The sequence below is a fragment of the Balaenoptera physalus genome (assembly GCF_965194825.1).
Source record: "Balaenoptera physalus genome assembly, chromosome: 11".
NCBI lineage: Eukaryota > Metazoa > Chordata > Mammalia > Artiodactyla > Balaenopteridae > Balaenoptera > Balaenoptera physalus.
Window position 1 is genome coordinate 74,727,269 of NC_138896.1, and position 12,190 is coordinate 74,739,458.

At 39.3% G+C, this 12,190-nt stretch overlaps 1 protein-coding gene across 27 annotated transcripts in view; it reads right to left on the minus strand.

Annotated features, from left to right (window-relative positions):
• Window positions 1-12,190, minus strand: part of PBRM1 (polybromo 1) — a 107,566-nt gene that overhangs the window by 37,905 nt on the left and 57,471 nt on the right. For all 27 annotated transcript variants that reach the window (XM_082414431.1, XM_082414413.1, XM_082414412.1 and 24 more), the window contains 4 exons: window positions 11,071-11,282; window positions 3,103-3,288; window positions 1,698-1,855; window positions 812-1,075 (listed from right to left, as the gene is read on the minus strand). In XM_082414431.1, coding sequence (XP_082270557.1) covers window positions 812-1,075; window positions 1,698-1,855; window positions 3,103-3,288; window positions 11,071-11,282 — 820 coding nt within the window. The remainder of the gene's footprint in view (window positions 1-811; window positions 1,076-1,697; window positions 1,856-3,102; window positions 3,289-11,070; window positions 11,283-12,190) is intronic.

A 12,190-nucleotide genomic window follows, 5' to 3' on the forward strand; every position in this document is an offset into this window, starting at 1 on the left:
ATTTATTCATTTATTTATTTATTTATGGCTGTGTTGGGTCTTCATTGCTGCACGTGGGCTTTCTCTAGTTGCAGCGAGTGGGGGCTACTCTTCATTGCCATGCACAGGCTCCTCATTACCGTGGCTTCTCTTGTTGCGGAGCACAGGCTCTAGGTGCGCGGGCCTCAGTAGTTGTAGCACACGGGCTCAGTAGTTGTGGCTCGCGGGATCTAGAGCACAGGCTCAGTAGTCGTGGTGTACGGGCTTAGTTGCTCTGCAGCATGTGGGATCTTCCCGGACCAGGGCTCAAACCCGTGACCCCTGCATTGGCAGGCAGATTCTTAACCACTGCGCCACCAGGGAAGCCCTGCTGCTCTGTTTTTTTTAAGTAATAATTTCTTTCTTTCCTTTATAATTCCTTCTATTAGGCTGTTTTTTTTTTTAATTTAATTTTTTTTTTTTTTTGGCTGTATTGGGTCTTTGTTGCTGCATACGGGCTTTAGTTGCGGTGAGCAGGGGCTACTCTTCGTTGTGGAGCAGAGGCTCTAGGCACGCAGGCTTCAGTAGCTGTGGCACACGGGCTCAGCCGTTGTGGCGCACAGGCTTAGCTGCTCCGCGGCATGTGGGATCTTCCCGGACCAGGGATCGAACCCATGTCCCCTGCAATGGCAGGCGGACTCTTAACCATTGCGCCACCAGGGAAGTCCCTAGGCTAAGGTTTTATATTGTTGCTCTTTTTCTAATTCTGAATTTGAGTACTTTGTTCATTTATTTTTGAGACTAGGTATTCTGAAATGTAAAATTATTTTCTATGTGGCTATTATCTACATACCTTTTCCAAGTTAAAACTGTCTTCAGTTCGACTGTCCTCTGAGTTGTCTGTGTTCTTCTCATCATCCCCTTTATCTGCATTTGCAAATACAGAGGCCACTCGGACCACAGGCAAGGGCACATCTCGAGGGACAAATCTAACTGAGCTGATAGGCATGGTCCATAGTTTAATTTTCTTAAAAGATTTGGTTTTGGCAGAATACCGTGATTCACAGACAAAAACATCCTCATCTCGAAAGTTTTCTGGGCATAATTTAAAGTATTCCTGGTGGATATAAGAATGAAATCAATTAGGTGAATTTTCTGAAAACCAATCAACCAAAAAACAAATAAAATCACCAAACAAGCAAAGAAATAAAAGCTAAAGTATTAAGACTTTTTGACAGTGAACAACAAATGGTAAATGGCTAGAGATCCAGGAGTATTTCCTTATACTGAATGGCTTTACCACATACTGTTTAGCTTATTTAGCTTACTAACTGCTCCTTTGACAGTATATTAGTATTTCATACAGCTATAATGTTCCTTAAAGCTGTGGGCATGTGCCTATACTACACAGACAAACAAAAAGTGCACCTCATTACCTAAAACCACACTAACAATTTATAATGATCCTTCAGAAAATGTCACCCTTAAAAATTTATCTGCCGGTATAAAAAAATTTAAGCTAACTGCATATAGCTATATAGCGTAGGCAGCAAATGGTCTTTCACCATCATGTTCAGGTTAATTTCTCCCCAAATCTTTACAGAAGCTAGAGACACAGCTTAAAAAAAAATTCAACAGTTTAAAACAGAGCTATCAGTTTTGTAAAGATCAATTTTTTGTGTTTGTAAATTTTATTCCCATGGAATAATTTATTGTTTTGGGACTAATGAGTTTCTTACCTTAACAAACATGACCACACATTTTCCTAGAATTTTACTAACAGGAACTTTATTGTAATAGTCACTCTTAAAAACTTCTTTTTCTAGAAATTTTCGTGTAGCCAAATGGAATGTTTCATTTGGCCGATAAAACCAACAGCCATACAACCATTTTTCACCTCAAAAACAAAGAGAGAGAGAAAGAGAGAGAATTACCATTAACAAAAATAACATATTCTTTGTAAAATGAGCAAATACCACATCCATTCTGCCATGGCCTAAACCTAGCAATGTGCTTTTAGGCCATGGTTCCTTAATACAATTATCTTAGAAGAAACAATACTTTAAAATAATGAAATGTAATGAGGCCTAAAAAATACTACTTTCCCCCTCCTATTAAAAGATGTATAGGGCTTCCCTGGTGGCGCAGTGGTTGAGAATCTGCCTGCCAATGCAGGGGACACGGGTTCGAGCCCTGGTCTGGGAAGATCCCACATGCCGTGGAGCGACTAGGCCCGTGAGCCACGGTTGCTGAGCCTGCGCGTCTGGAGCCTGTGCTCCCCAACAAGAGAGGCCGCGATAGTGAGAGGCCCGCGCACCGCGATGAAGAGTGGACCCCACTTGCCGCGACTAGAGGAAGCCCTCGCACAGAAGCGAGGACCCAACACAGCCATAAATTAATTAATTAATTAAAAAAAAAAAAGAATAAAGAGACTTTATAAAAAAAAAAAAAAAAAAAAAAAGATGTATAATAAATAGAATAAGGAAGGTGATGAGACCTACTCTACTCTGCTGGGTCAGGACACACCTAAAGCTGTGTGCTTTTATAAGGATGTAAGATATACTAAAGGACATATTTAGCTCTTGGGTGAAGGAATACAAAGGTATTTTACATGATGAACAGCTGAAACAATTGGATTGCCTGAATCACACTTCTGCTTGCTTTTGGTTTCATTAACTCCTATTCATTCTCTATGTCTCAAGTTAAAGGCAATTGTTCTAGGAAGCCTTTTTGGCATCAAATTCTAAGCTAAGGCACATGTCTGTCTATAACAATTTCTTCTTTATTTGTGATTTTTACCAGAGTGGTTTTGCCAGGGGCAAAACACAGGCCTTTTGTTCTTCTCAATCTCTGCCATCCTACAGAGTTTGGCTCACGGTATGTTTTTAATAAATATCAGTTGAATGACTGAATCTCAACTAGACTTCAAAAAGTTGTATTTCTTTCGACTCAGCTGTGCCACTGCCCAACAGTGCTTGAGCCTATGTTTCTCATATAGTGGGTACTTAATTGCATTTACTGACAGTGTAGAACTATTGTTGGAAGACATAAAATGTCTGAGTTACAATTTCCTTCCCTGAGAACCAAGGAGGAGTACAATAGTCACATCTCACCAATCTGCCCTCCCATTTAAAACGAACTTACCAGCAGAATCTTCCCACAGTCTCTCAATACAGACTATATGTGGTTGTAGATTGGCCTCTGCAGGCTCCACATAGACGTAATCTCCAACATGGTACATACTGTTCTTAAAGCTGCAGTCCTGGCTGTATGTGCGATGTAAGCCTGAGAGGCCTGCAGCTCCAGAGGAATCTTCACTCTTTTCAGCTTCTTAGGTAAAAAAGAGAAAAATGTTCTCATGAAAGGGATGCTGGAACAGATGCAAGATTCAAACAACACATACTAATACATTTACTTCTTTTCTAGATACTCAAAGGCAGGATTCAGGACAAACAGTATGACAGCCACATTCCCAATAGCCTCTACTCAAAATTGTCTTTTTGAATTACAACCAACTGCCATTAATTTAAATAAATACATAAATAAAGCATCTACAGAATAAAAATAATCACCTTAATAATATATGCTCACTAGAGTCATTCTGGATGATACAAACATATAAAGAAGAAAACAGGTCACTTGTGAATCATGTAATCCTAGAGATAATCTCATATGTACTTTCTCTCCATCCTAACACATCTGGAATTTTTTCCTCTGACAGTTATTACATGGTTATGTTACAATGAATGGAATTGTAGAATTGAGGAGATATGGAATATGTATTTCATACAATATACTGTAAACTATATATGCATACACTTAATGTATCATGAACATTTCCCCTGAGATTAAATGCTTTTCAACAAGATTTTTATTTTTGTTAAACAAAACTTTAAAAAAATATTTATTCATTTATTTATTTATTTGGCTGTGTTGGGTCTTAGTTGCGGCACGCGGGATCTTTAGTTGCAGCAAAAGTTGCAGCATGTGGGATCCTTTAGTTGCAGCATGCAGAACTGTTAGTTAGGGCATCTTTTTAGTTGCAGCATGTGGGATCTTTTAGTTGCAGCATGCGGAATCTTTAGTTGTGGCATGTGGGATCTTTAGTTGCGACATGTGAACTCTTAGTTGCGGCATGTGGGATCTAGTTCTCTGACTAGGGATTGAAACCAGGCTCCCTGCATTCGGAGTGCAGAGTCTTAGCCACTGGACCTGGACCAGGTAAGTCCCTAAACAAAACTTTTTAATGGCTCCCATATAAGCCATTATCTGCAAACACCGTAGGTTTTTTTCAGGAAAAAGCTTTGCCCACTTCTTTGATTACTTCCTTAAGATAATTTTCCATAAATGGAAGACCTGGAAATAAGCATGTTAAACGTTTTTAAAATGCATATTCCAAACTGACCCCCAAAAGTCTATACCAACTTAAGTCCTTCACTCTTTGGCTACAAGGTGTGTGGGGGGGGTCTGTTTCTCCATTCCCTCTCCAATACTGGTATTATAATTTTTTTTTAAAGTTTTGCCATTTTTGGTAGAAAATGTTATCTAGCAGTTGATTAATCAAATGAATCCCTGTGACATAGGAAGCACATTCACAAGGTTCTTGAGAATTTTATACCAACCGGAACACTGTCAACAGGCCTGAAACGGACAGAGTACAAAATGAAAGAAGGCTGTTAAACCCCCCAAATTCTAGAGACAGGAAACAGGCTGATAAAACAACTCAGCTGCAAACATGTGTTACCTTTCATGAAAAAAGATGATTCAGAGGGCAAAGTGTGGAGCCACAGAGAACTAATTCCATGCCCTGAAGCCTAATGGAGTCTGCCTGCCCGGATCTTGAAACTGCTTGGAATTGATGACTCTTTTTTTTCTTTCCATTTCTCCCTTTTTGAAAGGGAATGTCCCTGTTATCCTATGCATGTTCCATCACTATATTGTAGGAGCAGAGAACTTGTGTTTTCACTTTCACAGGTTCACAGATGAAGAGAAATTGTTTCTCAGGATGGATCATACCCAGAGCCTCACCCATACACCTAGTTTAGACGATTTAAATAATGAGATTTGGGACTTTTGAGTTGATGGTATTTAGATTAGATTTTGGTAGCCGGTAGAGGGGTTGTTACAGTAACAAGTACCTAAAAAAATATGAAAGTGACTCTGCAATTGAATAGGCAGAGACCGGAAGAATTTTGAGGAACACGACAGAAAAAGCCTAGGTTGCCTTGAATAGACTGTTAGTAGAGAAATGGACATTAAAGACTTGGCATTGAAGGCTCAGAAGAAAATGAAGAAAATGTTATTAGAAAGTGGAGGAAAGGGGTCCTTGTTATATAGTGGAAGAAGGCCTAGTAGAACTGTGTTCTGCAGTTATGTGGATTCTAGGCCACCTGAGCTGATCTTTTAGATATCTTTTTCTTTGTTTATTTGTTGTCGTTCTATTTCCTTGGAGATTTCTTCAACTTTATCTTCTAATCCTTCTCTGTTTCCCTTCTGCTATCTTTAAAACAATTTTTTAAGTGAATAAATTTGATATATAACATTGTGTAAATTTTTTAAAATATTTATTTATTTATTTATTTATTTAGGCTGTGCTGGGTCTTAGTTGAGGCACATGGATATTCGTTGCGGCACGTGGACTTCTTAGTTGTGGCATGCAGGCAGGATCTAGTTCCCTGACCAGGGATCGAACCCGGGCCCCCTGCATTGGGGGTGTGGAGTCTTACCCACTGGACCACCAGGGAAGTGCCACATTGTGTAAATCTAAGGTGTACAACATGTTACTTTGATCTATTTATATACTGTTGCCATTGCAGCAGTTTACCACACTACATAACTATAGGACAATATTGTTGTCTATATCTACTGTACTCTGCATTAGATCTCTATAGCTTATTTACTACTCTTTGCAAGTTTGTTCTGTTAAACAACATCAATCTTATCCCCCAACCCCACTCTGCTATCATTTTTTTTTTTTAAAGCTTGAGATATAATTAATACACCATACAATTCACCTATTTAAAGTGCACAGTTCGGCACTTCCATAGTGGTGAAGTGGTTAAGAATGCGCCTGCCAATGCAGGGGACAGAGGTTCAATCCTTGGTCCGGGAAGATCCCACATGCCATGGAGCAACTAAGCCCGTGTGCCACAACTACTGAGCCCGTGGGTCACAACTACTGAAGCCCGTGTGCCTAGAGCCCGTGCCCCACAACAAAGAGAATCCCTCGTGATAAGAAGCCCACACACCACAAAGAAGAGTAGCCCCCGCTCACCGCAACCAGAGAAAGCCCGCGTGCAGCAACAAAGACCCAACACAGCCAAAAATTAATTAATTAATTAATTATTTTAAAAGTGCACAATGCAATGGTTTTTGGTATACTACATTAATTTTAAAAAATTGTGGTAAGATATATATCACATAAAATTCACCATTTTTGGACGATTTTTAAAAAATAAATTTATTTTTATTTTTATTTATTTTTGGCTGTGTTGGGTCTTTGTTGCTGCATGTGGGCTTTCTCTAGTTGCGGCGAGCAGGGGCTACTCTTTGTTGCAGCGCGCGGGCTTCTCGTTGTGGTGGCTTCTCTTCTCACGGTAATTTTCTTTTTCATTCCCCTAATGACTAATGACGTTGAACATTAATTTTCATGTGCTTATGGCCATTTCTATAATTTCTTTGAGGATATATCTATTCAAATCTTTTGCCCACTTTTGAATTGCGTTGTTTGGTTGTTGTTGAATTGTAGGAGTCCTTTGTATATTCTGGATACTAGACCGTTATCAGATATAATGATTTGTGAATATTTTCTTTAACTCTGTGGGTTTACCATATTTTTAATTTCCAATAAATTTTCTGTTCTGCAAATGTTCATTTTTTATGGCTTTCTGTTCTTGTTTTATGGATGCAGTAGCTTGCCATCTCTCTGAAGGTCCAGTTAGTTGGTTTTTTAAAAAAATTTTCTCCTGCTGCCTTCATTTTTTTTGTTTCTTCCAAGGTCCATTTTTCTTTTTGTTTTGCTCTCTATCTTAACATCTTAGAGAGTTTTCCCTTAAATATTTGGTCCCATTTAAATAAATATCTGCTTCTATTTAAAAGTAAAACACTTTAGGGACTTCCCTGGTGGTCCACTGGTTAAGATGCTGTGCTTCCAGTGCAGGGGGGCGTGGGTCTGACCCTGGTCTGGGAACTAAGATCCCACATGCTGTGTGGTGCAGCCAAGAAAAAAAAAAAAAAGAAACGAAAGTAAAAACGCTTTAAAAAGCTGACTGGAAGCTCTCCATGCATACATAGAGCTGGATGGATTTCATTGAGGACCAGATGTTATCTTCAGATCCCCACTGCCTGGTCCATTTCTCAAGAGAAGAATCTTCTGTCTCAAAATTAAAAACCCGGGACTTTCCTGGTGGCACAGTGGTTAAGAATCCGCCTGCCAATGCAGGGGACACGGGTTCGAGCCCTGGTCTGGGAAGATCCCACATGCCGTGGAGCAACTAAGCCCGTGTGCCACAACTACTGAGCCTGCGCTCTAGAGCCTGCAGGCCACAGCTACTGAGCCCACGTGCTGCTACTGAAGCCCGCACACCTAGAGCCCATGCTCTGCAACAAGAAAAACCACCGCAATGAGAAGCCCATGCACAGCAGCAAAGAGTAGCCCCCACCTGCCGCAACTAGAGAAAGCCCGCGCGCAACAAGACCCAACACAGCCAAAAATTAAAAAAAAAAGAACTTGGTATGATTTCAATCCTTTAAAATTTTTTAAACTTTTATGACCCAGCACATGGTCCATTCTAGACAATGTTCCATGTACACTCTTCAAGAATGTGTATTCTGCAGTCATTGGGTATAGTGTTTTACACGTCAGTCAAGTCAAGCTGGTTGACAGTCCTTGTCCTAGAGCTCAGGTTGCTATAAGAACACCCACCATAAACAGGGTGGCTTAAACAACAAACATCCATTTCTCACAGTTCTGGAGGCAGATTTGGTGTTTGGTGAGGGTCCACTTCCTGGTTCATAAACAGTTGTCTTCTCACTCTTCATCCCCTTACAATGGCACCAATTCCACTGTAGTGGCTCCACTCCCATGACTGCATCCAAACCTAATTACATCCTAAAGGCCCCATCTCCAGATACCAACATACTGGAGGCTACAACGTACAAATTTTGGTGGGAGACACAACATTCAGTCTATAGCAATCTTATTTAAGTCATACTTTTGCCGATTTTTGGTCTAGTTAGTCTGTCATTTGCTGAGAAAGGTGTATTGAGACTATAACCATTGAACTATTTCTCTTCAATTCTGTCAGTTTTTGCTTCATGTATTTTGGGGCTCCACTGTTAGGTGCATACACATTTATAAGTATTATACGTTCTTGACCCTTTTAACATTATAAAATGTCCCCCTTCAACTCTAGGAATATTTCTTAAAGTCTATTTGTCTGATTAATATAGCCACTCCAACTCACTATGGTTACTATTTGCATGGTATATCTTTTCCCTTCATTTTCCTTTCAACCTATTTGTGTCCAAATCTAAATGAGTCTCTTACAGACAGTATACAGTTGGATCTTACTTTTTAAATTCAGTCTGATAACCAATGCATTTTGAATGGAGTGTTCAGTCTATTCACAGTATGTAATTACTGATATGACTGAATTCAAGTCTGCCATTTTGCTTTTTTTTTGGTCTTATTTTTTTTTGTTCCTTTTTTCCTCCTTTACTGCCCTCTTTTGTGTTAAGCAAGTATTTCTGGCGTATCATTTTAATTCCTGTGTTGACTTTTTCTATTTATTATTGGTATTACAATATGCATCTTTAACATGTCACCATCTATTTCAGGTTAACAGTGACTTAGTTTCATTCAATATTGCAACTTTGCTCCAATACGGCTCCATTCCTTTGTGCTAGTTGTGTCACATATATACTTCCATAAACGTTATAAAGCTAACAATAGTGTTATTATTCCTTTAATCAATCTAATGTTTTTAAAGAAATTAAGTGAAAAAGATACAGACATAGTCTTTTATATTTACCCACATATTTACCATTTCCAATACTCTTCAGTCCTTCTTACAGATCTGAGTTACTACCTGGTGGTATTTTCTTTTGGCCTGAAGCTCGTCCTTCAGTATTTCTTACAGGGAAGATCTACCAGCACTGAACTCTCTCAATTTTTGTTAATCTGGGAATGAGTTATTTCAGCTTTACTCTTGGAAGACAGGTTCGTTCACTGGATACACAATTATTGGTCCAGTTTTCTTCCCCTTTTAGCATTCTGAATATCATTCTACTGCTTTCTGGCCTCCATTATTTCTTATGAGTCATTATCATATTATTGTTTTTTTGGACATGATGAGTCATTTTTCTGCTTTTAAGACTTTCTTTCAGCAGTTTGATTATGACATACCTAGATGTGATTCCCTTTGTGTTTTCTTACATGTTCTTGGAGCTGTAGGTTAATGTTTTACATCAAATTTGAGAAGTTTTCAGCCATTATGTCTTCAAATATTTTTCTTTCCCTTTCTCTCCTCTGAGATTCCCATTATAAGTATACTAGGACACATGGCATGAGGGGTTGCTGTAAGTCTGCATAGCTAAAGCTCAACCAATGATTTAGGTGAAGACTGTATTCAAGCACCTCAAACCTGTAAGGATCCACCCTCTGCTGAACAATCTGCATGTGGCTTGGGGGATGCATTCAAAGTTGTGACCAACTTTCAAGAATCCCTCGCATTTTGCTTTTCATCAGTATCTCGCATCTCCCCTGTAAATGTGTAGTTTTCCAGTCAGCCAAGAATGTGTGGAGGGCTTATCTTAGCCCTTCTATGGTAATTTTCAGGATATTCCTCAACCCCAACTGTTACTTGGGGCAAGTGAAGCTACAGGTTTACCCTGTTCATTCCTGCATCAACTGCTTTCGTTGGAAAAGACACAGGACCCCCCTCCCCCTCTCCTGGTCCAACACACACACACACACACACACACACACACACACACACACACACACACACACACACACTCTCACCATCCTAAATGAGTACATTCCTTCTGGCAAAAAGCTGCTGGTTTCTGCAGCTAGCCCTGTACTGGTAAAATCACTATTCTCACCAACCAGGTTCTTTTCTTTTCTTTTTTGCATATGCCATTGCTTATGAGAATTTGCTTCAAACCAACTTACTTTGTTCTCTTGCCTAAAGAAAAAAAACTCTAAGGAGGAGATCTGATGCTAAAGACTAATACGACTCTTGGAAAGTTATATATTCTAGGTATTTATGTGAATTCTTTTTCAGAAATGATTAAATTTCTAATAAAAGTTCCTACTTTCAAATATTTCTAAATTCTGGCAAGTGACTCAAAGTAACATTTTTAGGTTGTTACAATTAAAATAAAAATTTCCTCCTAGTTATGTGGTTCAACCAAAATATCATCTACTTGGGGACTTCCCTGGTGGTCCAGTGCTTAAGAATCTGCCTTCCAATGCAGGGGACACGGGTTCGATCTCTGGTCGGGGAACTAAGATCCCACGTGCTGTGGGGCAACTAAGCTTGCATGCGGCAGCTACAGACCCCACATGCTCTGGAGCCTGCGTACCCCAACTAGAGAAAAGCCCGCGCACCGCAACGAAAGATCCTGCGTGCCGCAACTAAGACCCGACGCAGCCATAAATAAATAAATAAATAATTTAAAACAAGAACAAAGTATAATCTACTTACCTGGCTGAGTCCATACGAGGACAGCCATGCTGTTGAACAATGGGGCAGAAACTTTAGGCACTGCTGAGAATGCTCTCTAGCCCCAGCTGGGCCCCTTAGGTTTTTATCTACCAATAGTATTAAGAGGTTTTAAGCTCCCACACTTGTGAATTAATTGACTCTGTTCTTGAAATACTAGAATAACAGCTGTGTCATGTATAACTTCCAACCTTTTCCAGTCTGATGACCAAAACTGATAATGACAAAAACATGTCCCATCTTACCATGTCTGTTTTGAAAGAGCCAACACCCTGAGTCTTCATTTACACAAATAGGACTCTGCTCCACAGGTAATTATAAGACCAGCTAGGACAGAGCATAATAATGTTTCTTCATATTTAATAAAATGAAAGAAACTAACCTCTTTTTTCTTCTTCTCGTTTTAGTTTATCTTCCTCTATTTCTTTCGGTAGTTTTTCCTTTTTCTCTTTCTCCACATCATTATGTAAATGTTTTGTGGTATAGCTGAGTGCTGGTGAAAGAAGGATCTCTCCATTTTTGCAGAGTTCATCACGAATTTTAATAAAAAACTGCTGGAGTTCTACCGCATCCTCATATATTTCAGAATCTGTCCTATAATAGCATTAAGAGTATTCACTGACACACAAGCTGCTTCTTTTAAACACCCTGCTTATATGTTAAAGCATTCTATGAAATGCTTCTTTAATGCATTAATTGATATAATGGTAACTTCTGTGCAGTTCTAATAAGGCTATCTCCTTAAAATTTGTTAGAACAGAATCTGAAGTGTAATTTTACCTTGGTGAGCCTCATGCTCACCAGTTTCCTTTTCCTTAAGGCTCACTCCTTGTACAGCTCATGTAAAAGGAAAGGCCTCATACAGCTTCCTAGGGAGAAACATAGCATGTTCATTAGCTGATTTTGGCAACAGAAGGGGGTTGCCACAGTCAGGGACTATACTAAGGCTCCACACCATGTGCAACACTTACTTGCATCTAATCTTTGAATTAATTTTTACTTTGTCTTAGTTAAGGGACCAACACACTGCATAAGGTACTAACAAAAGATTTAGCCCATTTTCTTCTTTTTGGATCTATATCATGGTTGCCTAGGCTGGTACGACTCCGTGAATATTTGAACCTAAACTGCAAAGTCCTAAGGGCATCGTAAAATGGTTACAGGCCTCAGAGTCAGTGTTCATTTTAGTTTCCCAGAAATAACTACATAATTCTGGGGAATCACCACAGGCAACATAGTGGAAGATAGAAAAAAAATTGTGTGTGTCATACTGAAAACTTTTAAAAGATTCTTTCACCATTTATAAAATGAGAGGATTGGGCAAAATGAACTTCAGAATTTAGACTCAAAGAAATTCTATTACTATTTCTAATCCACTGTTGGTCTGAGGAAGAAAGATAATTCTATTAATTAAGAATACCAGGGTCTGACATTTCATATGTAAATAAACGTGGGACATTTGGCCCTTGTGCTTCCGTGAGAGAGTTATTGACGGTGGGTCG